This window comes from Rattus rattus, chromosome X (assembly GCF_011064425.1).
Source record: "Rattus rattus isolate New Zealand chromosome X, Rrattus_CSIRO_v1, whole genome shotgun sequence".
NCBI lineage: Eukaryota > Metazoa > Chordata > Mammalia > Rodentia > Muridae > Rattus > Rattus rattus.
The window spans coordinates 42,466,272-42,493,325 of record NC_046172.1 but is presented as its reverse complement, the minus strand read 5'-3'; the positions used below and the strand labels follow the sequence as shown (position 1 = coordinate 42,493,325).

Genomic DNA, 27,054 nt, shown 5'->3' with positions numbered 1-27,054 from the left:
TAAATCACAATGGAATATTACTCAGCTATCAAAAACAACGAGTTTATGAAATTTGTAGGCAAATGGTTGGAACTGGAAAATATCATCCTGAGTGAGCTAACCCAATCACAGAAAGACATACATGGTATGCACTCATTGATAAGTGGCTATTAGCCCAAATGCCTGAATTACCCTAGATGCCTAGAACAAATGAAACTCAAGACGGATGATCAAAATGAGAATGCTTCACTCCTTCTTTAAAAAGGGAACAAGAATGCCCTTGGCAGGGTAGAGAGGGGCAAAGATTAAAACAGAGACTGAAGGAACACCCATTCAGAGCCTGCCCCACATGTGGCCCATATATATGCAGCCACCCAATTAGACAAGAAGGATGAAGCAAAGAAGTGCAGAAGTGTAGATCGCTCCTGAGAGACACAGCCAGAATACAGCAAATACAGAGGCGAATGTCAGCAGCAAACCACTGAACTGAGAATAGGACCCCCCGTTGAAGGAATCAGAAAGAACTGGCAGAGCTTGAAGGGGCTTGAGACCCCCTATGTACAACAATGCCAAGCAACCAGAGCTTCCAGGGACTAAGCCACTACCCAAAGACTATACATGGACTGACCCTGGACTCTGACCTCATAGGTAGCAATGAATATCCTAGTAAGAGCACCAGTGGAAGGGGAAGCCCTGGGTCCTGCTAATACTGAACCCCCAGTGAACTAGACTGTTGGGGAGGGCAGCAATGGGGAGGGTGGGGAGGAACACCCATACAGGAAGGGAGGGATGTTTGCCCGAAACCGAAAGGGAATAACACTAAAATGTATATAAGAAATATTCAAGTTAATAAAAAAAAAAGAAATAATTAAATCATGAAAATCTAGAAATTATAAAAGTATTCTTCTATAAATTATAAAAATATATTTGTATTAGTAAAATAGTTTTGATTCTTTAAAGTTTCCTGCTACTCACCCAACTTATTTTCTCAATAAAATATTTGTATGTTTTCTAGTCCTAGTGTATGCATTGTAGTGCAGACTATTCCTAAAACTAACAAATCACACCCAGGACGTGTAAAAATTTCAGAGATGTAATCCAAAGTTTAATCATTTTTTATTTTAGAAAACGCTTCTTTTAATGACTATAGCAGGAGAAGATTGCAAGTTAGCTGTCTAAGGGCTATCTCATTTGTGAGTTAATAGAACTGTTACTTATTTGTTAATGATTGTATTAAATGTAAATATTTGTTTTGACTCACTGTTATAAATTATTTCTGAAATTAAACTTATCTATTGCCTTTATGGATTCTTTTATTTTGAAATGCAAAATATTACATAAAAATAACCAAAGGGAAAAAAAAGCAAAGATAAGAATTGTCATATAACACACAATTGAAACTTGTCTTTAACTTCTAATTACTAAGTTAAAAAGCAAACACTGCTCTAATAAAAAATATTATGTTATGGGGAACAAAAATTAGATGCACATTTCTTATAAATATGTTTTATTTTCCAAAATTTAATGCCAAAATTAGATATAACGTATAACATTTGACATGTAAATGTAATATATAGTTTGTAATGTGTAACATAAAGTATATTCTATATAATACAAAATATATATTACAAACATATTTACTATATTATAATATATAATATTTATATTCTTATATCATATAATGTATACCACATATAGTATCATAAAATATCACATATATTATTTATTATATATTGTATACTATATGTAAAATATCATATATATATATAACTTATATATAACATGTAATATATTCTATGGAATATGTAATGTGTACCATATAACTTGCACCATGTAACATGTGATATACAATATAACATATAACATATAACAAATATACATGCTCCATGCTCCATGCTATATGCATATCACACATCACATATGACATGCAACACATTACATGTTACAGGCTATATAATACACAGGACATGCTACATGCTACAAACTACATGCTATACAACATATACTACATATGAAATGCAACATGCTTCCAGCTATACATGTTACATATGACAATGTATGCTTTATTCTAAACACTGTATACAACACACTACACAATCAATATATCATGCTACATGCTATCCACCACATACTACATATGACACACTAATTGCTATATGCTCCATGTGAGAAACAATTTGTTACATGTGACATGCTACATATGACATGGTAAATGTTACATGTTACACACAGGATGCTATATACTACATACTGCATGTTACACAGTACAGGCTAAATATGACCTGCTACATGCTACACATGACACAACATGCTACATACTACACATGACATATTACATGTTACATGTTACACACTATATGTTGCATGTTACATGTGACACATAGCATGCTACATGTTACATGGTACATGGTACATGCTACATTTCACATGCTATGTATCATATGCTATTTCCATCGTGTACAAGTGCGTGTGCATATGTGTTTGTGTATACATATGTTGTATGTGTGTATACATATGTGTGTATATATATATATAAACATATTGTTACATAAAATATATCACCTATTGAGAATTACATACTACATATCACACTTCACACATCATACATCATATATTATGTTAGACATTGGATATCAGACATTATACATTATACATTAGATATTAGGTTGTAGATATTATATACTTTATATTAATTATTTACTCTTTATTATATTTTATATATTATATATTAATTATATATAATTCTGTATGTATAATATACAATATATGTCACACATATACTGCATATGTGTGTTATTTAATATATAATATATAACTTATTATATATAACATATAATATGTATAGTTTGTGACATACATGTGACATACAGTATATTATATGTTTGTATATTCTGTTATATGTATCACATGTAATATATAAAATAAATATTTTAGGTAAAATCATTTACTTTTATACAACATATATTATATTATTATATGATATATAATAAAAATATTATGTTGTATGTGTCACATATTGTATTATATGTATCATTTAATGCATATATATAGTGTTGAATTAAACTTATATAATAGATATTATATATGCCATATGTATATAATATGCATACTACTCCTCTCTCTCATTAACTCAATTAATAAAACAGTATCAGAACTAAAATTTATTTTTTGTATCACAATTATAGACTTTCATATGTATAAACTATAAAATACTTCTATATGTTAGAAGAAACCTAATTCATTTGACATAAGAGTGTTTTGACAAGCAATATAATCAGGAAGAAATTTTGAAATAAAGAAAATGAGGAAGATAGACTGTCAGAAAATTTACTAAATTATTGTACAGAAGCCACAGTGAATTAAACTATTCATACCTGGCGGCATATGTGATCCCACTGAGTGTTAAGTTCTTTGAGTTCCTTCTCCAGTCTGGATGCAAACTCAAATTCAGCTTCACTCTTTATCTTCTGCCCACCTTCATTAACACTGTTTAAACTGGGCTGGATTGTTTGAATATCGCCAACTAAAAGCTAAGGAAAAAATATGTAGTTTAATGTGGATGTAATAGTACCAACATAAATTTAATTATTATATATTTACCATAACTTTCCACATGTATATTGATTATTAAAAGATGAACAATATATAAGTCTGTATACATAAGTTCCTTAAGATATTCAGTGGCTGTTGTGCCATGAAGAATGCAGGAAATTTTCTATATGTTTGCTACTTACCTCACAACTTTCAAATAAATTTTATATTTGACATTTCTTGCTAGAAAATGAGTCAAATTGATGAGCTTCATACAAGAATAATTTCAAAATTTTGTTTTTGAAAAATAGGTTACTCCAATAATCATGTGTGTGATGATGGCATGTTTGCTTTCTAGGTTTATTTAAAGAGAATGATTACTTTCTCCATGTTGCATGACAATGGTCTAATGAATATCAATTCAACAATGATTATTGGGCTTAAGTTCTTTCAATGAAATAAGGACATAAGTTCAGATATCACCATGCATCTAAAAACTTGGCCAGAGTTTTATGTGTATTTATTCTATTGCTTGAATACAAAGGTAAAATATGTATACTTGGTGCCTGCTAGTTTAGTCAACTGATGAGCTCTATCTTCATTGAGAGAAATTGTCTCAAAAAATCCCACCATGGAAAGCAAGAGAGGAAGGCACTCCTCAAATGTGGACACATCACACACACACACACACACACACACACACACACACACACACACACACACACACACACAATCATTTACTACTCATTTGAATAACATCCTAAGGTAAGAATTAATGAATAGCTGAAAGTTTTTCTTTAAATTACACAAAATTTTGTGTTAATGTTTATGAAGTATGGCCAGAGTAAAAGGCAATATTGGCACTTGCAAAATTTTGGATAAAGAAACTATTTTTTCTTTTCTTTTTTTTTATTGGATATTTTTTTATTTACATTTCAAATGTTATTCCCATTCCCGGTTTCCTGGACATAAGCCTCCTATCCCAACGCCATCCCCTTCTATAAGGGTGTTCCCCCTCCCCAACCAACCCCACTTCCCACCTCCCCAAGCTGACATTTCCCTACACTGGTGGGGGGGGGTCCAGCCTTTGCAGGACCAAAGGCTTCTCCTTCTAATTGCTGCCCAACAAGTCCATTCTCTGCTACATATGCAGCTGGAGCCTTGGATCAGTCCATGTCTTTGGGTAGTGATTTAGTCCCTGGGAGCTCTGGTTGGTTAGCATTGTTGTTCTTATGGTGTTGCAAGCCCCTTCAGCTCGTTCAGTCCTTTCTCTAATTCCTCCAACTGGGACCCCTTCTCAGTTCAATCATTTGCAGCTAGCATTTGCCTCTGTATTTGTCATGCTCTGCCTCTGTCTCTCAGAAGACAACTATATTAGTCTCCGGTCAGCATGCACTTACTTTTTTTTTTTTCTGAAGGCCTTGAAATTTGTTTGCAATACTCATGACCTCTATGTATTATAAAATCCAAAAACATGTTCAGGTATTGGAAACTGTTCCAGTAGGAAATAACTGAGATAATTATATAAAAGATGTATAAAAAGCATCACTTGCACACCATCATATAAAAATCTTACTCTGCACTGTTTGAGCTGTTTTTTCAGAATTTCAGCATCCCCCAGGGCAGGCCATTCCTCTTTCAGGAAAACATCAACTTCAGCCATCCATTTCTGCAAGGTTTTTTTGTGATTCTGTAATAAAAGAACAATTTGAAGGCATTAATAAGCTCTGATTGTTTTTAACATAGTCCATCATGATGATATATCCAAACATAAGTCAGAAAAAGCAATGAGGGATATCTCATTTAAGCTTTATGGAAAATAATATTTTTACTAAGAGTGCATTTTATGGTCTACACTATGAACACTGGTGTATGAAGTCTGCTATTGCTAAAAATTAAAAAAAATACCAAATGTGGTTTTATGAAGTACCTCTCAAGAACATTAAATCATACCCCTCTAGAGAAATTTGAAGTTTCAAAACAACTCATGATAATACTAACAATGTACCTTTAGTGTACATAAAACAAACTATGCATGCAAACTCAAGATTATGCTGTCTTTATAGCTTCCTTAACCTGAGCTTTGCAACTTGTTTTCTGTGGTTGAGAGTTTAAACAGTCCCTTCAGTTGGGGATTTTAACGGAAGATTTTCTTATCTTTAAAGTCAGAACTCTTAATTTCTTATTTGTCTAACCAATTAGAAATAATGATTAGGTAACCAATGGTATATGCTTCACAGAAAATTTCCCTTTCAATATGATTAAAATATAATTAATAACTACTTAAAAAAAACATTTGACTAAATATAAGGATCTCAACTTTATCTCCTTTCTGGTATCACTCAAGACTAATTTCCTCTCTATGTCTCTTGCTATATTCATGTCTTACCTAATAGACTCCTTGAGGAATGAATTATTTCTTCTTAGGTTCATTCATTTCTTACTACACTCAAATCCTTTCTCTCAATTTATGTCAGTGATGGAAATATAACTATATCTTCCTTTAAATAAATACTTGTAACAGATCTTTACAATGGTCTTATTGTTGCTGCCGTGTTTAATCCGAATTCATGCAAAAGTATAGCAGCACATTTTTGAACAATATAATTCATTCTCTAATGTACATTTTATGGTTTAAATATGAACTGAGCATCTGCTTCATTTTACAAGGATCTCATTTTTGCTTCTTTAATACTACGTCCCAGTAGATTATAGAGTAGTTGAGATCACTTGTAGAATGGTGTTTCATTATTTCTTTCTTTTGTCAATTGATTTCTTTCTTAATAAGTTATACTGCTTAACACAGTTGCACATGTTTAATCTGAAAGCAAATATACCTAATCAAAAAACAATGCACACGGGGGTTGGGGATTTAGCTCAGCGGTAGAGCGCTTGCCTAGCGAGCACAAGGCCCTGGGTTCGGTCCCCAGCTCCGAAAAAAAAAAAAGAAAAAAGAAAAAAAAAAAAAACAGTGCACATGATAGGTGACATTATAGATATAAAAAAGGTAAAAATGTGAACAATATACTTTATCATTTGCCATACCACAATGTATATAATAGAATTCTGTTTTATTAAGAGAAAGGTAAGAAAAAGCAAAAGGAGTGCCATGGAGCCCATGGAATGCATTGCCTTCCCTCTCAGAGGTGCGGGCAATGGGAGTGAAAAATTTGAAGAAAGGCTGGGAAGGGGGAAACTTTTAGAATGTAAGTGAAAAATCACTTAATTTCAAATGCAGAAGATGGTACAGTGGCGGGTAGCAGGATAGACAGAAACAGATTCAGAGCCAGATATGGATATAATGCCACCAAAAGATTCTAACATGAAAGAAGATAGGCTCTTGAACAAAAGATTGTATGTTGCTTCAAGCAGCTAAAAATAGCAAACAAATACAATTTCTCTTAAGCCTCCATATAAAGGGTGGGCTGCAATCATTGCTAGCCTCAGTCGAACATGTCGGTCATGGATTCGACACTCTTGGTAGTGCTTTAGTACAAGAATGATGAAGTTACGAGCAGGACCAAATCGAAGTAAGGGCTCTATTCTGTTCTAATGACTTTAAATAAAGTCATGACAGTTTTGAACTTTCTTTTCTAATGTTATTATATTTCACAATTGGCTAACTAAGAGAAACAAAATCTGTCAAATTAACTAATTGAGAATTACAGACTCAAATGTAGTTGTTGGATTATTGCACTCAGTCTAGGTTATTATTTTTTTTTAAAGTTAAGTTTTTAAAGAGCAATTCTTTTTTTTTTTTTTTTTTTTTTTTTTTTTCGGGGCTGGGGACCTAACCCAGGGCCTTGTGCTTCCTAGGCAAGCGCTCTCCCACTGAGCTAAATGCCCAACCAGTCTAGGTTATTATTAATGTGTTAGAACTACCAAATTACTAAGTTAATTGAAGGCAATGTAGGGAAGACAATGTAGCAGAAATTAAACATATATTCATCAGTCAAAAGTAAAATATAGTAGTTAAAACCTATGCCTGCCATATATATATATATATATATATATAGAGACATACATATATATGTGTGTGTGTGTGTGTGTGTGTGTGTTTTATATATGTGTGTGTGTGTCTGTGTGTGTATGCATGCTGTGATCTAAATCTTATCTACAACTAACAGAAAATGTAAGTAATGGAATAAGGATATTTTAAATTATGTTAAAAGTGTTTAGCATAATTTGTGTTGGTGAAAAAGTCAATTGTTCTATACAGACAATCCAAGAAAAATGATATATTACTGTTTACATAGGACAAATAGGCGAGTTGCAATCCTTTGAAATAGATTGGGCTTTTGATAGCATCAAGAACTTTGAGGGACTTGGGATAAAGTATCTGTTTCCCATCACATTTTACAATTCATTGCTATGTGAAAAATAATTACAACATAATAAGCCAAACCTCAGCTTACCTGAAATTTTCGAAGTTTATTCATATGTTCTTCTAGCTTTTGGCAATGTTCCACCAACTGGGTCGAGAGCTTCTTCCAGCGCCCCTCAATCTCTTCAAATTCTGACTGATATTTTTGGCTTATTTCTGAAGGTGCTTTCTTGGCTATCTCTTCCACAGTGGCATTCAGATAGTTGAAGCCATTTTGTTGCTCTTTCAAAGAGCTTTGCAGAGCCTCAAAATTAGAAATAGAAGTGCATTTACACTAACCGATGCATACTTGATGAGTTTCATTCACATCAAGAAGAAGGTAAATAAAAGTTTATGTAATTTAGAGATCTAAACAAAGTAGAATGTCTGATAAAGCAATCATATGCATTTTATGAATAATTTCTATTATTTTCCAAAGCATATTTTATTTAACCAGAAAATTAAAAGATCTAATTTCACCGAATGTCTATGTATAAATAATTATGTTTATGACATATGTAATACATTTTAACTTATCTACAGTAAAATCTTATTAAGCAAATATTATGCAATATATTTTCAGATTTTAAAAGAATAAGTATCCAACATGGGATTTTTAGAATCAACAAAAATTTAGTCTTCACATATCTTCACAGCACAGAAGTTTTCTTACTAGTATATAATTTCCTGATTTAGGTTATTAAAATAACTACTCAATATCAAGCATTTAATCATAATGCTACAGTTTGTGAATATTTATATTCTAACTAATTATACAAATACATTGAGTCTACCTATGCTTAAAGATATCAGGAGTTGTAAATAGTGTAATTATGGTAAAATAATGTGATTCAATTTTAATAATCTTGCTTAATATCTTAAAATGTCACTAAATATAAAAGGAAATTATAGTTTTCCTTTACTATAGTTCTTTAAATTTAAATATAAATATTTATATATTGTGCATGTTTATAAAAATAATGTACAGAGAGAAATTAGGAAAGGTCATATTTTGGGGGCAAATTCTCCTGTTCATTTTTTCAACTCCTAACCTATGATTTCTTTCTTTATTATCTTTACTTATATTTAATATATCAATGAAACCTTTTGACTAATAAGACATGTTCTTTGTTGCTTGTGATATTCAAATGTCCACAGACCTGTAATTTCCCGAGTCTCTCCTCCATTATTTCATATTCAGTAACACTAAGATGAGGTATAGAGAGTTTGTTTTCTGATTGCTGGATCCACGTACGGATGCTACTCATTGTCTCCTGATAGCGCATTGGTGGTAAAGTGTCAAAAACTAAAAGAAAGAGAATAACAATGAAATAAATACAAACCCTATCACGTTTTCCTAATTTGTCAGCAAATGTGATTATATTAAGTATTAACTAATATACATGCTTGAAATATACTGGAATCTAGTTTCTATTGTGAAGCTGCCTTCTTACCTAAAACATATCTGGCATATTCAGAACATTTATGAGATATGCTGAATTTTCAAATAAGCCCACTAAACTCTCAGTTAATACATTCATTTGGAAATAGAGTTAGTTGCTGAGTATATTTTTTACCAATGTCATACAGATTCTATTAGGAACCAAAAATATATCGAATATTGAAAACAACAATTCCTGTGGTGGTGTCATAGGAGAAATAATGCTATTACCCAAAGTCTTTAATATTTTAAATGAAATACTATCACTTATTTTACTAAATGAAATCTATTTATATGTAATTAATATGTATCAATAACTCAAATAGAAATTTGTATCATTTAGCATGATATACCAGTGAATTACATATTATTAAATGTAGGGAGCGGCTCAGAAAAACAAAGATGGCTCCAACATCCAGCCCTGTCTGGATGTAAACAACTTATCGAACATGCGCAGGCTTGTCCCCTTGCCAGGGCAGCCGTAGGAAAATGAGGTGATCTGGCGCCCTCCTGTGGTGAACAACAGTACTGCGCGTGCGCGGGTTTGCACCTGGCATCAATCTGGCCAGGGCGGTAGTATGCTAATGGGGTGGTTCATTGGTGGTGTCCGCCAATCCCTGGAGGACAAGTAGCAGGGATGATAGTGGGGTGATTCGTGCTCCGCCAATCCCTGAAAGACAATTAGCATAGCCCCAGCCTGTTGTGTATATAAGGCGAGCGCTTTTGCAGCTCCAGGTCCCCGTCTCAGCAATGAGGTGGTCCTGCAATAAAGGCTGTTGAGAAGACTGAACCCCCAGTGAGCGTGATTGTTGGGGGAGGCGGCAATGGGGAGGATGGGAGGAACACCCATAAAGAAGGGGAGGGGAGGAATTAGGGGGATGTTTGCCCGGAAACCGGGAAAGGGAATATCATTCGAAATGTAAATAAGAAATACTCAAGTTAATAAAAAAAAAAGAATCCGACGGTGTGCGTCTTCCTAGCCGGCCAAGGTGGGCGCAACAACTGGTGGCCCGTAATGGAAACCGAGGACACCCTCATGGATTTAGAACTCTTGAGATCCAGGACTGCGGCATCAGTAAGTTCCTGGGTAAGGGAAGATAAAGTTCTCTGGAGGTAAGCAGAGACGATGAAAGCCTTGGTTTAGAGGCTATAAAGTCTGTGGTCTACAGTACTGTTTCCAATTGATCCTTTGTGGGTAGGACTTGTAATTTTGTTTCTTTTCTTCTTTGTGTGGTGGATTTGCTTTCTTTTGAATTGCCACCGTCCTGGACGTGAGTGCATTTGCTGGGAATAGCCAACAAGTGCCAGGCTACAAAGTCGTGTGTAAACAAACACACCAGCCCACCCTGCTCGTAAAACCACTCGTAAATAAAAAAGTTCCCCAGTTAATGTGGGACAATTCAAGTCTGCGGTAGTAAGCGGCGATAAGGCCTCCGGGTATGGAGCAAGTGTAGTGAGTAGGAAATTTAATTTTATGGATCCCACTCTAGTGGTGTTGTGTTGGTTGATAGCCAAAGTTATTTTTTTTTGAAACATAGTGTTTTATCTGTGCTCGTGCTTGCGGCCCACGCAGTAGGGGGAGCGAAACTAGCCACGGAGCCACTGTAGTGAGCATGGGGACTTCTCAGTCTCACCCAATTTTTCTGGCTTTTCAAGAGCTATTTGAAAGAAAAAGGCTTAGGATGAAAAGAAGCACTATAGAGAGATTTCTTAGTGAATGTGATGCCATTGCACCTTGGTTCACTGTCTCTGGGAATCTCACGGTGGGCAGCTGGGATAAGCTGGGGAAGGATTTGGATTTTGCTTGGGAGCAAGGAACCTTAAAGGCAGGGGTTCGGCCGGTATGGTGCTTAGTGCGTAGCTGCCTAGAAGATCAGAAATGCTGTCAACAGGCTATAGAAAAGGGACAGGCTGCATTAGAAATGCTACAGGAGGAACGAACTGAAAAGGCTGAGAGTGAGGTGGGGGAGGACTCTAAGGAAAACAAGAACAAGAAAGGAATTTATCCATCCCTCAAAGAACAGGGTCAGGAAAAAAAATCCCAGTTGCTGCCTTTAGTGGCCAGACCTTCAACACTTGCTCACAGAAAGAGAAGTTCTTTAAGGGGGCCTACCTTATGTGCTGGCCTTATTCCAAGAGAGGAGTTGATCTCCAACATTAAATTACCTTTCCCATTGGTCATCACTGATATGGAGAGTGCCTTTGATCCTATCCCCTCAGCAGCCAGTTCCTGCCCCTATGTTCAAATTGCCCCAGGTTTGGGGACGGGGGATCCCCTAAAGTAATTTCAGAAAGAGTCTGCAGCAGACTGTGAGGAACTTTGTTTTGCCAGACAGAATAGGCTTTACTCTAGGATGATAAGAGGAGAAAGTCTTGGCACCGGCTCTTCAGTTTACTCCAACTGGAGGCTGTTGCCAAGGTCAAGATTAATGTTTTCTTTCCCATGGGCCTTTAGCCCACTGAAGGACTGCTACTGAGGTCCTGAAAGTCCAAGGTGAACTGCTTACAATTCTTTTGTCAGCCATTTGACATCTAACACCTAGGTCTACTGCCAGGCTCCAAGGGTGGGTCTCTGAGGGGCTGGAAAATGCCCCACCAATCTGGATAAGGTTATTTTGCTTTCAGCTAAAGATTGTGGCACCCTAGAAGTGGCCTATGCGAAAGTGGTTAAGGTGCTTGAAAACAATCAATTGTTCAAAGCACCTGAAAAGGTTCAAATGGGCAAAATAGGGGAGTATTTAGGAACAAAAATCATTTTTCATAGTATTTCCCCTCAGAAAATTGAATTACAAAAAGGTCTTTTAAAAACATTAAATGACTTTCAGAAATTACTAGGAAGCATAAATTGGATTCGACCCTATATTAAAATGCCCAATATAGATTTGCAACCACTCTATGACATCCTGAAAGGGGATTCTCAGCTTACTTCACCCCGTGCTTTAACCAAGGAAGCACGATTATCATTGAGGAAAGTAGAAGAAAGACTGGAAAAGGCAAGGCTAAGAAGGTACAAGGAAAAGAAGGATCTCCTTTGGTGTATACTGAGAAACTTCCGTCAGCCTACAGGAGTGCTATGGCAACAAGGTCTGCTTCTTTGGATTTATCCCAATATTTCTCCTAATAAGACCCTTGAATATTACCCTTCTGCCGTTGCACAGCTTGCTGTGTTAGGCGTTAAATCTTGCATTCAGCATTTTGGTATTTTACCCAAGAAAATTATTATACCATATACTACAGCTCAGATGGACACATTGTGTGCCTTGATTGATGATTGGGCCATATTACGCTGTACTTTTGACGGAGAGTTTTACAATCATTATCCTAAGGATCCGTTGCTACAATTTTTTACTGAACATCCAGTGATCTTTCCTAAGGTCACTGCCTCAGAGCCTTTGTCTGGAGCGTTAGATATTTATACAGATGGCTCCAAAACAGGTGTAGGTGCCTATATGGTTGATTCTCAAGAACCAGTATTAATTCAATACAGTTCAGGTACCCCCCCCCAAATTACAGAATGTAAAATTGTGTTGGAAGTTTTTAAAAGATTTCATGATTCCTTTAATATAATTTCTGACTCTGCTTCTGTAGTTAATGCTGTGAGCTCTCTTGAAATTGCAGGGCCAATTTGGTCGACTAGTACTGTATGTCAAATTCTTTTAGAATTACAAAGTTTGATTTGGGCCAGAAAAAATAAATTTTCATACAACATATTCGAGCCCATACTAATTTTCCTGGTCCCATAATCAGTAATAACACCCTGGTGGATGCTAGTACTCGTAGAGAGTTTATTTTTCATGCTGCTCCGGTTGATCTCGCTAGAGAATTTCATCAAAAGTTTCATGTTCCTGCCTTTACTCTTCAACAAAAATTTAAAATCTCTAGAGCTACAGCCTGTGATGTGGTGTTACGTTGCCAGAATTGTGTTCAATTTCACCACCCTCCTCAGGTGGGGATTAACCCTTGTGGTCTGATCCCGCTAAAACTTTGGCAGATGGATGTCACACACATATCTCAATTTGGAAATTTAAAATATGTTCATGTTTCTATTGATACCTGTTCCGGTATTATACATGCCACTCTGACGACTGGTGAAAAGGCTTGTAATGCCATTAGTCATTGCTTAGAGGCATGGGCGACCTGGGGGAAAGCCTGATAGTTTCAAGACAGACAACAGGCCTGCCTACACTGCCAAGATCTTTCAGGCATTTTGCCAGACAATGCAGGTCGGTCATACTACAGGATTACCATACCATCCCCAGGGTCAAGGAATTGTGGAAAGAGCACATCGTACCTTAAATGAGCTTATACAAAAACAAAATGAAGGAATTGCCAGCGGCCGAACACCAAAAGAACAACTTTCTTTAGCTCTTTTTACTCTAAATTTCTTAATTTTGGATGCGCATGGCTGCTGTGCCGCGGATTGCCATGCTGCTACTATACCTATGACTAATGCAGAAGTAAAGTGGAAGGACGTCTTAACTGATGAATGGCATGGCCCAGATCCCTTGATTTCAAGATCTAGGGGAGCTGTTTGTGTTTTTCTGCAGAATCAAGAAAATCAAGAAAATCCAATTTGGGTACCTGAGCCCTTGACTCGAAAAGTGCCTTCTGCTCTTCCTGAAGATGAGACTATGAACCCTACTATTGCTACTGAGAATGGTAATACAGGCTGAGTCATTTATTTTTGGGCTATTGCCAGATCCTGGTCAGTACCCATGTCATTTCATAGCAATTCTACTGTTTTGCCAACCTTTTTCTCCACCTCCTGTTTGCATGATCTTCCCTGTATAGTACCAAATGGAGAAATGCCCCAACGGTATGCTGCCACTAACTTTTCTCTGTCGCATACCCTATGTTTTACTGTTAAGAACTCTTCCCTGCCCTGTGTTTGGTTGTGTAGAGCCACATTAGCTAATTGGTTGGATCCTATGAGTGACAGTGCAATGAGCACGAGGATCATCTGGCTGCTTTGAGTCAAATTACCCAGAGGGTCTCTTCACCCAGCAGAAACATGTCAGTCAATAGTTCTGCTGATTTGAACATTACAACACTGATTATGATGCATAATTGTATCGTTCCATCACGCCCGGGGCAAGGTAACTATACACAGGATAACTCTACCCTTCATAGAGTCTTACCCGCTTGCCCCCTGTATAAAGAGTTCCCACCTGAATTTACCCCATGTCAGAGTCCATTTCATAGAGCAAAACAAATCTTGCCAGGATTTGAGTTTTCCCCACCTCTTAGCAAAACACAATTTAATTGGAAACAGAATAAGTCTGGCATGGAAAATCTCAGGCCTTGGTTTCAATGGGTGCTGTCCAATGAGCAAGGGGCATATACATCCCTGACCCCCTTTGCTAGGTTGATGGGTGAGAACTTTACAATGTATAATGTTTCAGCTACCTGAAAAAAATGATACCAGGTTGATCAATATAATAACCTCTTGGCAAATGATACTGCCACTAGTACTTTAGTATGTGTTAGATCACCTTTTTTCTTTTTTGATAAGCACTAATGTAAGCAAGGATGTTTAAAATTGAAATAGCTCTGATGTAGTCTGCTATTTAGCTGAATGCTGGAATGGCACCAATGACACCACAGTGATGGTTAAGATTCCCTCCTTTGTGCCAATCCCAGTGGAGGCAAACCCAGATAGCTTTACTAGTCTTTATTTGCTAAGAGCCAGAAGAGATTTTGGAATTACTACAGCTATAATTTCAGCTATTTTGCTATCCGCTGCCACAGCTACTACAGCCACAATAACCATGACTAAACACGTACAGATGGCTGAGACTGTCAATCAGATTGTAGAAAGAACTTCAGTGGCACTAGAGATACAAGAAGAGTTTAATACCCATTTGGCATCTGGCCTTCTATTAGCTAATCAAAGGATAGATTTAGTTCAAGAACAAATTGAAGCACTGTATCATATGACGCAGCTGTCCTGCGTTTCCTCCCTTAGAGGTTTATGCATTACTCCTTTGCTAGCTAACTTTTCTCAGCATTCTCAACAGAGCAAAGTAATCTCGAATTATCTGAAAGGAAACTGGTCCATGAAAGCAGAGCAACTATCAAGACAATTGCTGATGCAGATTGCTGTCCTCAACAGCACTAGGTTGAACCCCATCACAGTTGAAGATTTTACCTCATGGACCACCAACGCTTTCTCCTTTTTTAAGGAGTGGGCTGGCATGTTTGCCTGGGGAGCTATTGTCCTCCTGGGACGCGGAGTATGTCTCTGGCTTATTGGCCGTTTAAAAAGACAACATGCCAGACACAAAGCGGTTGTTTACCAGGCTATGATCACCATTGAAAATGGTGCTTCTGCCAACATATGGCTGGCCTCTTTGAAAGATTAAGAGTTTGCCCTAGATCATTTTTGTCACTGTCATGTGGAGTCATTGTATCCTGAGATGGGCAACTTTCCTCGAGCTTGGATTAACCTAAGACATGGGGCTCGGTGGCAATAGGGTAACCCAATGACGGGTAAATCTGAGTCATCATCAGTTACGACCTAAGACAGGAGCAATGACAAGATTGACGTGACACCCAGATCTAGAGCAGTCATTTTTTTAAAAGAAAAAAGGGGCAGATGTAGGGAGCAGCACGGTAAAACAAAGATGGCACCGACATCCAGCCCTGTCTGGATGTAAACAACTTATCGAACATGCGCAGGCTTGTCCCCTTGCCAGGGCGGCCATAGGATAATGAGGTGATCCGGCGCCCTCCTGTGGTGAATAACAGTACTGCACATGCGCGGGTTTACACCTGGTGTCAATCTGGCTGGGGCAGTACTATGCTAATGGGGTGGTTCATGCTCCACCAATCCCTGGAGGACAAGTAGCAGGGGTGATAGTGGGGTGATCCATGCTCCACCAATCCCTGAAAGACAATTAGCATATCCCAGCCTGTTGTGTATAGAAGGCGAGCGCTTTTGCCACTCCAGGTCACCGTATCAGCAATGAGGTGGTCCTGCAATAAAGGTTGTTGAGAAGAATCCAACGTTGTTTAGTCTTCCTTGCCAGCCGAGGTGGGCGCGACAATTAAAGCCTTTTAAATTAATAGAATTCAGACTGTAAACGATAGGCAACTATACATTTCTACCAATAATCAGATCCAGTATACTGAACAAAGCTATCTAGCTTCATAACCAAAACCACTACTGAAAAGCATTTATTACTTTTTCAGTGTCTCTCTTTACAAATCCACTGGAAAGAAATAACAAAACTGGTACCTATACCAAGACTGACCATTATTGAGAACTTAGCCAAGAAGTAGAAACCACAAAATAATAAGTTGGACATGGTGGCTTGTGTCTGTAATACTGGAAATTATGAACTAGAGACAAAAGGATCAAGAGTACCAGCCTAGTCTTATCTACACAGTGAAGTTTGAGGAAGTATGGGGCACATGACATACTGTCTGAAAATGTAATGATACAATGTATTTAAAGGTAATAAACTCACATTAAAGTAGAATAAAGTATAATATTTTCAAAGAATTAAGTGGATAGATTTCTTAGCAAATTATAATAAACAAATACAACAAAATCAAAATGTAATGATTTCTCAGAATTAAACATATTAAATGAAATATAAAAGAAAATGATTACATGATAATAAATGATAGCATAATCTAATGTAAATGTATCCCAGAAAGAATATAACAGAATTAATATTTCAAATCAGTAGTATTGATTTCATAATACAAAAAATTAATGAAGAAGACATGGAAAGATGGTTCAGTATCTCAAGTGTGTAGACCAAGGTTTGGATCCCTAGAACCCATGTAAATGGTGGGTGCTTATGATAGCTATCATGGAATTACTAGCATTGGCCAGCAGAAAGGATACTTGGATGTATACTAGATCAGGTGAGTAGCCATGTTCATAAGATCTGCTTTGGACTGATAGAGCCTGATAAGTGCAGGAGTGATTAAGAGGGCTTTCTGCAATTGAATTCAGGCACAGGGTATATGTACCCACGCATGTGAACATGTACACATACATACGAGTACAACCTTCATATACATAATGAAAAGAAAAATAATCATGAGACAAAACTTAATTTATTTCACGATACGAAATGAAGTTATGTGAATATTTTTTATTTTATAATATTTATAACCTCCATGCATAAATTATCTGTATACTACATGAAAAAATTAGAAACTATCTGACATACCATTTAATGGGATGTCCTAAAGACTGTGATAATTTTAGTGTATAGTTTTTTAAGAAAATGTGTACACATATTTAAGAGTTAATGTCCAATTTTCTTTTCTTTAAAAGCCTATTTGCTGCTTTCAAGCTCAGTATTTTGTTGTATTTTAATTGTGTTATCTTTAAAAACTATATTATCCCGTATGTGTGTGTCTGTGTGTCTGTGTCTGTGTGTGTACGTACACCTCTGTATCTGTGTGTATGTGTGTGTGAGAGAGAGAAAGTCCATGCAACATGTGCCTACAGATATCAGAATAAATCATCACATCCTCTGTAGCTGGAGTAACAGGCAGTTGTGTGTGGCCCAACATGGGTATTGAGAACTGAATTCAGGTCCTCAGCAGGAGCTTTATGTGTTCATGATGACTAATGTAGTATGCTTAATCACCAACCCAAGACTCAAGACTAAGTGTTTTAATTTATATAAACAATGATTTTTGTCACAATTGATCTGATACGTTTATTTGTTTATTCATACACAAAACCACAGGAGTCTGACAAATGGTGATGGTACATGTAGGCATTAATTATTAAATGCAAAGTTCTGAGATAGTCTAATATAGTAGGTGATAAGAGGTTTGCAGGACAGAACATAGATTTCATAGACATTGATTTAATTCGACATGAATATTTACATTTTAGAAAAGAATTTATGTTTCCCCTACAGTAGTCATTGAGGAAAACAATTATGTATATTAGAACGTTGCCAGATATTACATTAATCATTTAAATTGTATTGAAATGATGAATATATGTCAGGGTAGAAAATTATGCATACAGAGATAAGTAAAGGTGCTTTTATTAGTAAGAAACTGGCAAAATTTTATGCAATGTAACAATTATTTCTCCTTGTTTTATAGACATAGGCTAATTAGTATAACAATCAGGAAATGAGATTCTTCATTTTATGAAATCTAGATGTGAACTCTGCTGTAGATTTTGTACCTTCAATGAATCCCTTATGCTTTCAGGAGTTTAGACATCATTGGTAGAAATGTGGATGAGAATATGCTTGGGAGAAATAAATGATGGAATCTGTTCATAATTTCTTATTAAGGCAATTATTTTCCACATGCTTGGAGTACCAGGAATGCCGCAAGTGAAGCTCCAAATATCTCTGAATGTTTAAATTTCAGTTGTTGAATTCGTCAATGAACTAATAATTACTAAAAATTAATAGCTATTAGAATGAGCATTGGAAAAAGACAGGGGGAGTACATTTAAAGTGACAGAGGCAGTTACAGAAAACGTAGGAAAGTAAGTGAAGGCAGGAAAATAATTTCATATCATTGAGCAAATGAATGAACAGAATTCTAAAGAAAAACATTAGAATAATCCAAGTTCTACACTAAAGGTTTTATACAACCTGTAGCTCTGTACTAAGAGAATTTGAATGACTGGATGATTTATTATTATTATTATTATTATTATTATTATTATTATTATTATTATTATGTTCTGATCTATGAGATCATTCAAATGACATTGAGTATCAGATCACTCATCTCTTCTGTATGCTGACCACCAGTTTAACCAGTAGCATTTGTTGAAAATGCTTTCCTTTTTCCACTGTATAGTTTTGGGTTCTTTGTCAAACATCAAGTGACCATACGTATGTGGATTCATTTCTGGGACTTTAATTCTATTCCACTGATTTCCCTGTCTTTCTCTGTACCAATGATATGGGGAGAGTGGGAATCCCTGCCTTATCCCTGATTTTAGTGGAATTGCGTCAAGTTTCTCTTCATTTAATTTGATGTTGGCTATTGGATTGCAGTATATTGCTTTTGTTTCGTTTAGTTATGTGCCTTGAATTCTTGATCTTTCCAAGACTTTTAACGTGAAGAGGGTGTTGTATTTTGTCAAAGGCCTTTTCATCATCTAAAGAGATGATCATGATTTTTCCCCCTTTGAGTTTGTTTATATAGTGGATTACTTTGTTGGATATCCATTATTGAACCATCCCTGCACCCCCAAAATGAAGCCTACTTGATCATGTTGAATGATCAGTTTATGTGTTCATGAATTTTATTGAGTATTTTTGCATCAACATATATAAGGGTAGTTGGTTTGAAGTTCTCTTTGTTGGGTCTTTGTATGGTTTAGGTGTCAGTGTAACTATGGCTTCATAGAATAAATTAGGTAATGCTCCTTCTATTTCTATTTTGTGGAATAGTTTGGAGAGTATTGGTATTAAGTCTGATTAGTATTGAAGGTCTGATACAATTATGTGAAGGAGTGGCAGTTGGGATATGTTTAATAACTGCTTGTGTTTCCTTAGGGGTTATGAGACAGTTCAGATGGTTTACCTGAATCCGATTTTACTTAAAATCATCCATTTTCTTTTCAGTTTTGTTGAATATAGGCTTTTGTAGTAGGATCTGATGATTTTTTTTTAATTTCTTCAGTTTCTGTTGTTATGTCTCCCTTTTCATTTCTGATTTTCTTAATTTGAAAACTGTCTCTGTCCCCTCTGGTTAGTTTGGCTAAGGGTTTATCTATCTTGTTGATTTTTCTCAAAGATCCAGTTCCTGATTTTACTGATTCTTTCAATAGTTTTCTTTGTTTCTACTTGGTTGATTTCAGTCCTGAGTTTGATTATTTCCTGCCATCTACTCCTCTTGAGTGTATTTGCTTCTTTTTGTTCTATAGTTTACAGATATGTTGTTTAGTTGCTAATGTAGGCTCTCTCCAATTTCTTTATGAAGGCACTCAGAGTTCTGAGTTTTCCTCTCAGCACTGCTTTCATTGTGTCCCATAAGTTTTGGGATGCTGTGTCTTCATTTTCATTAAATTCTAAGAAGTCTTTAACTCTCAGTTGTTAGTGATACATACATTTTATTGTTAAGGTATAAATATGCCATATTACATACAAAAATATATTAAAGTTGGTAAAATATGTAGGATATGTTAAAGACAAATGATATTAGATTCACTGTATAAAAAATATTAAATTGGAGGTGAGACTGTCTAAGAAATGCTGGGCCCCTTCAAAGGCCACCATTTTCTGTGACCTGGCAGTCAGCCTCATATCAGCACCCTAGTGGGTCAGAGGACAGGAGGGAGGCAGTATCTTCCAGGTACCTTGTCTACCTGAATTGCCAGGAGCTGGAAAGTGATATTTAATACATTCTGAGGATGGAAAGTGTGGAGTTGAAAGAGGAATGGAAGGATGAAGATTTTTTAATACCTTTATCAGAAGATGACAGCATTGAAGCAGTTATACTAGATGTAATTGCTCCACACAGCCAGCCTGGCATATTAGAAGCTAATGGAATGAATGGATATAAGAAACTAATGCCATCAAGCATCATCCTCACTTTGAATCCTAGTGAAGGCCCTATGTGGTCTGATGGTTTGCATGAAGGTCAAGTTGACCTGGAAGGCTTAATCTACCCCATCAGAGAACAATGATGAGTTTGGGTGGGAAGGTGATCTTCCCATACCTAAATCTACTGAAGGTAAAGAAAAGTCTCAATTACTTAATACACAGCCACAGAAGAAAAGGATGGATGCAGCATGTGCATGTTCAGAATTAGCAAGACCACGATTGTAATCAAACCCTACAAAATTTTACTACCTGTGGAGGTTATTATGGGGATGGCTTAAATGCTACTGTAATATTTACTCTCTGTTTTATGCCTGAAAGTGGTCAGCCTAACTAGAGATATTTGATCTTTAAATATGTTATTGGCCTTTTTGAGCTGTTGGTATCAGAGCACTTCATACATGATGATTGATTTAAATGGTGCAACAACTTGAAGGAAAATTCCCTGTCTGGGATGTTTCAAGAGATGCTACCAGCAAATTGACAGATGATTAATGAAAAACCTAAGGTCTCTAATCATTGTCCACCCTTCTTGGTTTATGCAAACATTTAGGGCTGTTACAATACCATTTATCAGTTCAGAATTCAGTCAGGAAGTTAGATATATCTTTAATTTGACAGTACTGGCAGAGCTTGTTCCCGTGGAGTATATGCATCATACCAGAGTTCAGCAAACACGTTCTTCAACAGCTTAATGAAAAAGAAGAACCACTAAAAAGTAAGCAATAAGTTCGGGATTCTGTCCAGACAAGACAAAGAACACTGGGGAGTCAGAGCCGAAGTACATCCTAGTGCACTTGTGGCTCAAGTGTTTAAGTAACCTGTTATAAAATTTACTTGAGGTTTTTCCAAATGGACTCTTGTACAAGGGACTGCTTACTTCTGCCATGGTTTGAAACTCTTGATTTTAGCTCTTTAATGACTAATTATATTGTATTTTGTATTGCTAAATAGCAGAGAACTACACTTTATATAAAGCATTTTTTACATTTTTTTACTTGAATGATGCATCTTCTATAAAGTATATACATAAATAAAAAATGAAAGAAATAATGTATATTTTTATGTTGGGCACAATATATTTTAGTGTCTACCTATGTCATGAATGAATATGCAAATTAATAAGACTAGGATTTTAAATGTAAGTACATGTAAGCTTTATAAATAGTTGTATATAAAATCTGGGTAACTTAGGCTGGGTTGTCCTAAAGCAAGGACAGATAAACTGACACCAAGAAGTACCTAAGGTTATGCATGTGATCTAGGCATTAGAAGTAGCCTGAGCTTCTCCTCACCTGAAATCTCATTGCTTTCTTAATGTGGTAGAAGGGCAGGCAGGTGAATGACTCTTTCCTCTCTAAAGATATATTAGAAACAGAACTAGAGATTTTGAGAAGTTAGCAGTTAGGGTTTGTATAAATATATGACATTTTACTTTACCCAAAGTGAGAAGTGAGAACTGTTAAGGAAAAAGAAAGAAAAGAAAGAAAGAAAAGAAAGAAAAAAGAAGAGAGAGAGAGAGAGAGAGAGGAAGGAAGGAAAGGAAGGAAGGAAGGAAGGAAGGAAGGAAGGAAGAAGGAAGGAAGGAAGGAAGGAAGGAAGGAGGGAAGGAAGGAAGGAAGGAAGGAAGGATGAATGAGGTGTCTTTGAGTCTTCAATTGAGTGCTCAGGATCAGCTATATCTATAGAGCAGATGGGTTTCTATTGCAATGATCTCACAGTGGGACATTGTATCAAAGTACCTCTTCACAGGTACTTGAACTACAGTGGTATGTGGCCTAAGCAGAGGAGTGTTTGTGTTTCTGTTGGATGATTTGACAGTGCTATACATTGGTTGGTTCTGCGAAGCACTGCTGCTATTCACTCAGGATGGCATTTGCTGTATTTAAGCTTTTATTTCTTGTGGTTAAGTACCTTCACTAAACATTGGAAGAAATATTGTTGGGGATCCAAAAAATGAATATTAAATTGAACTTATTTTTTATTATCCAGGCTTGGTTCCAGTTTGATCATTGTATATAAAGTATGTGTACTGAACTATTGATTTCTCAGAATGTACTACATAAAATGTATACTTAAATACCAGTCTGTGGATTGGAGGCTATCCTCTGAGATCTCTGGCCTGGCCAGTTGCAAGGGTTAAGGTGAAGAGTAAAGAGCATGAACATGGAGGAGGGATTGCCTCTGTGGTCTTTGCTGCTGCAGCCGTTGCTCTGCTTCTCTATCTCTACTGCCCCAGCAGGAGCTGTTGCTCTAAGATGCTGCACTGGCTGAGCAGGGTGGAGCTGGGCAGAGATGATGGGTGCCTGGCTAGTCAGTGAAACGAGTATGGGGAACTTATAGAGCATTCTCTTCCTAGGCAGTGTTGCAGCTCTTGTGTCAAATGCTCTCAGAAGACAAAATAATTCTCACATATATTTTTAAATTCTGGATAGGATCTTATATACAGTTTTGGGGTGGATTGGGGTTGGACAGCAGTTGCTTTCCTATTGGCTTGGTTGGAGATGCTAGAGAAGCCTCATCCACATGTGGAGGAGCTTGGGAGCAGTGCCCCTTTGTGATTGACGGCTATAATTCTCTCTAGAAGAGGATGCGGGTACATGACAGGGGCCTGGTACCAGGTGCAGACAAAGCTCCTACCATCACTTCAGGGTCCTTGGGGCTTCACGCCTTAGCTTGAAAAGATGAACCTTACCAGGCTTTGTTCACAGTCCACCACCACACATTTAAAAATAAAATAAAGTCAAATAAATTAAAAATTAGAAAATTGTATGTTTCTCAAAAAAGCTATGTGAATTACACTGATGTGGTTATACATTACATTGCATACAGGATTTAAACATAAACCTGTACATTATACATATTTATAATTTGTGTTCAGTTAAAAATAAAGATGCATTTAGAAGCAAATAATCTGTACATTTGATAAATGAGTACTATATATTTTCATATTTGCTATATTATTGAACAACCCAAAGTAATATTAAATTTAGAATGTTATATTATAACACTTTACTTACATTTTAAAATAGCATATATTGCCTAAAGCTAAGTTAATATTTTGACAGCTATATATTTAGAGATCATAGTAGGTAGCTACATAAATAGATGGGAACAAAATAAGGGACACATAAAAAGTCATCAAGACATATTAAAGAATAAACTGAAATTTAAAAAAGTAAAATAGCTCTGTGCCCAAATCCAGTAGGGGAGAGAGCTGGACTCTCAGAAGTGTGGGCAATCCTGAGAACTCAAAGGAGACAACTACTTCTGCTCATATTCCTGGCCCAAGAAGTACCCACCTAGTGGCCTATGTGCCCCTTGAGCACAGGGACCTAGGAGCAGTCAGGGGCAGGAGCCTTCAAGTTTCTGCCTGCACCCAGAGCTGAAAGCCCATCACCAGGAATGCTGGCACACCTGAGAACAGAGGTAAGGCCAACTCTTTTGCTCTAATCAACCTGACTGGTGACCTCAGGACACACAAAGGCAGGAGCAGTACACGAGTGCTGACACACAGGCTTACAGGAGGGTCAAGTGACTGTCAGAGACAGCAAGGCAAGCTAACACCAGAGACAACCTGATGGTGAGAGGCAAGCACAACAGAACCCTAAGCAACAGAAACTAAGACTAAATGGCATCATCAGAGCCCAGTTCTCCCACCACAGCAAATACTGGATATTCAAACCTACTGGAAAAATGACATCTCATGAAGATAGAGGGCTTTAAGAAGGTCATTAATAAATCCATTAAAAAAGTACAGGAAGTGAATGCTGACAGGGGCCTGATATAGCTGTCTCCTGAGAGGCACAGCCAGAGTATGACAAATACAGAGTTGATTGCTAGCAGCAAACCGTTGAACTGAGAATGAGGTTCCCATTGGAAGAGTTAGAGAAAGGATTGAAGGAGCTAATGGGGCTTGGAACCCCATAAGCACTACAACACCAACCAAGTAGTGTTAAACCACTACCTGAAAGAGTACACATGGACAAACCCATGGCTCCGGTTGCATATGGAACAGGGGATGGGCTTCTTGGGCACCAATGGGGGGAGAAGCCCTTGGTCCTGACAAGGCTGGGCCCCCCCCCCCCAGTGTAGGAGAATGTCAGCACGGGGAGGTGGGAAGGGGAATGTGGCTGGGGAGATGGTACACTTTTATAGAAGAAGGGGTAGGGGGATGGGATAGGAGGTTATGGACGGGAAACCAGGAAAGGAATAACATTTGAAATAGAAATTAAAATATCCAATAAAAGATAAAAAGAAAAAAGAAATTAATGAACTAAAAGTAAACTAGACAAAACTTCTAATTTAGAGCTATAATATTTAACTGCAGTTGATTCCTATTTAGAACCTTAATTCAATTTCATAGGAGTGAATGTAAGTTATAAGTCAAATGCCTTGACTGTATCACCATAGAGAACATTTTAATATTTATAATAACATTTTATTCTGCTATCTCTGGAGAAGTAAATTGTCATTTTCTATAGTATTTTCCTGTATCTACAACATCAATTCTTTAGGGGCTCTATCTAATCGTCATTGTTATCCCTGTAATGAGTCCACTTCAAAGTGACCTCACTCAGAATTTCTATTATTTCCACCTCCATTCTTCTCTCACCGAACTCATATTCCACTTATTATTTTACATATCAGCAGGAGTCTTACTTTCAGTAATGTAAATATGATGACGTAATTCACTTCAATTACACTAAATCCTTTACCAGACATTTTGAGTGTAGGGAACGCTATGCCCATCTTGTCCTCTTCCTTCTGTAATATTCTAGGTTCCAGTCTTTCAGACTTCCTTTATTTTCCTTGGAACTTTTCTTTAAACTTGGTCAAATTCCCTAGTTTTTGTTCCTCTCAAAACCCTTTCTCTATTTTAGTGCATAGAGAGGACTTGTTTATTTTACAGTTTATATTCAAAGGACATCTCTCCAGGATCATATTTCTTAACTCTTGTATTAACACAACCTTTTGATAGTATTATTCAGATAAAATTTTAATGATCTATTTTTAAAGTTTTGGAAAGACATAAATACTTTTCTTTGTTTATAAGTACTTAATGCTGAGTATCTCTGTAGCACAATCCATTATTTTCTAAATCTATTAATTTGCAAATGAATCAAGATTAATGATTTATTTGTAGTCATCAGTGATTATTTCATTGTAAAGGGATAGTAAACACCTAAACACTAAAATTAACAAAATTTATGTTTTTGTTTTGTATACTTTTCTTTTATAATATATTCATTTGACATTTGATTCAATAGTTATTGAGCAATCAAGTTTTCCAAAACAGTAGGCAAAAATATGAGAAATACTCTTATACATATAGTTGTGTAGGAAAAGGTGTTTTCCCTCTGCACCTTTGAGTCACACATTTTTATGACTTTTGACACTTTGCCCCCTAGTTTCTTCCAAGGACACAGTAGGCTGCAACTCAGGTGTGGAAAGACAACTTGGGAAAGTTTTACAGATAATTTTCATGTGTACACCAATGCTTATATATAATATGCACGATGATTATATGAATGAGTACGAAAACAAAATAAATATAAAATATTTACTTTGTAGTAACATAAAATATCAGCTATCAATATGACTATGCCAGAATCCTTTCAATTTAAGATTGAACCCAATAGACATATGAGAATTAAAATATCTTTCCAGTTAGTTAAGAAGTTTGGATATAGAATGTTCATTCCAATTAATTTTTCTTACAGGAAGTTTATGTATTTCATGAAAAAATAAAACATAGTGATACTAAGATGAATAATGAACTAGGGCAAAAATATAAATATCCTGAACTGAGAACAGGACCCCCGTTGAAGAATCAGAGAATGAACTGAAGAGCTTGAAGGGCTTGAGACCCCATATGTACAACAATGCTAGCAACCAGAGCTTCCAGGGACTAAGCCACTACCTAAAGACTATACATGGACTGACCCTGACTCTGACCTCATAGGTAAATAGAATATCCCAGAGCACCAGTGAAGGAGAAGCCCTGGGTCCTGTTGAGACTGAACCCCAGTGAACTAGACTGTCAGGGAGGGGGCGGCAATGGGGGAGGGTGGGAGGGGAACACCCATAAGGAAGGGGGAGGGGAGGGGATGTTTGCCTGGAAACCGGAAAGGAAGAATAACACTCGAAATGTACATAAAATACTCAAGTTAATAAAAAAAAAAAAT

At 36.5% G+C, this 27,054-nt stretch overlaps 1 protein-coding gene and 1 pseudogene across 1 annotated transcript in view; one reads left to right on the top strand and one right to left on the bottom strand.

The window, feature by feature from the left end:
- The window catches only part of LOC116887852 (dystrophin-like), a 64,106-nt gene that overhangs the window by 21,058 nt on the left and 15,994 nt on the right, over positions 1-27,054 (bottom strand). The window contains 4 exon segments of the mRNA XM_032889356.1: positions 3,354-3,509; positions 5,087-5,200; positions 7,926-8,138; positions 9,034-9,179. Coding sequence (XP_032745247.1) covers positions 3,354-3,509; positions 5,087-5,200; positions 7,926-8,138; positions 9,034-9,179 — 629 coding nt within the window.
- On the top strand, positions 20,677-21,595 carry LOC116888612 (annotated as a pseudogene).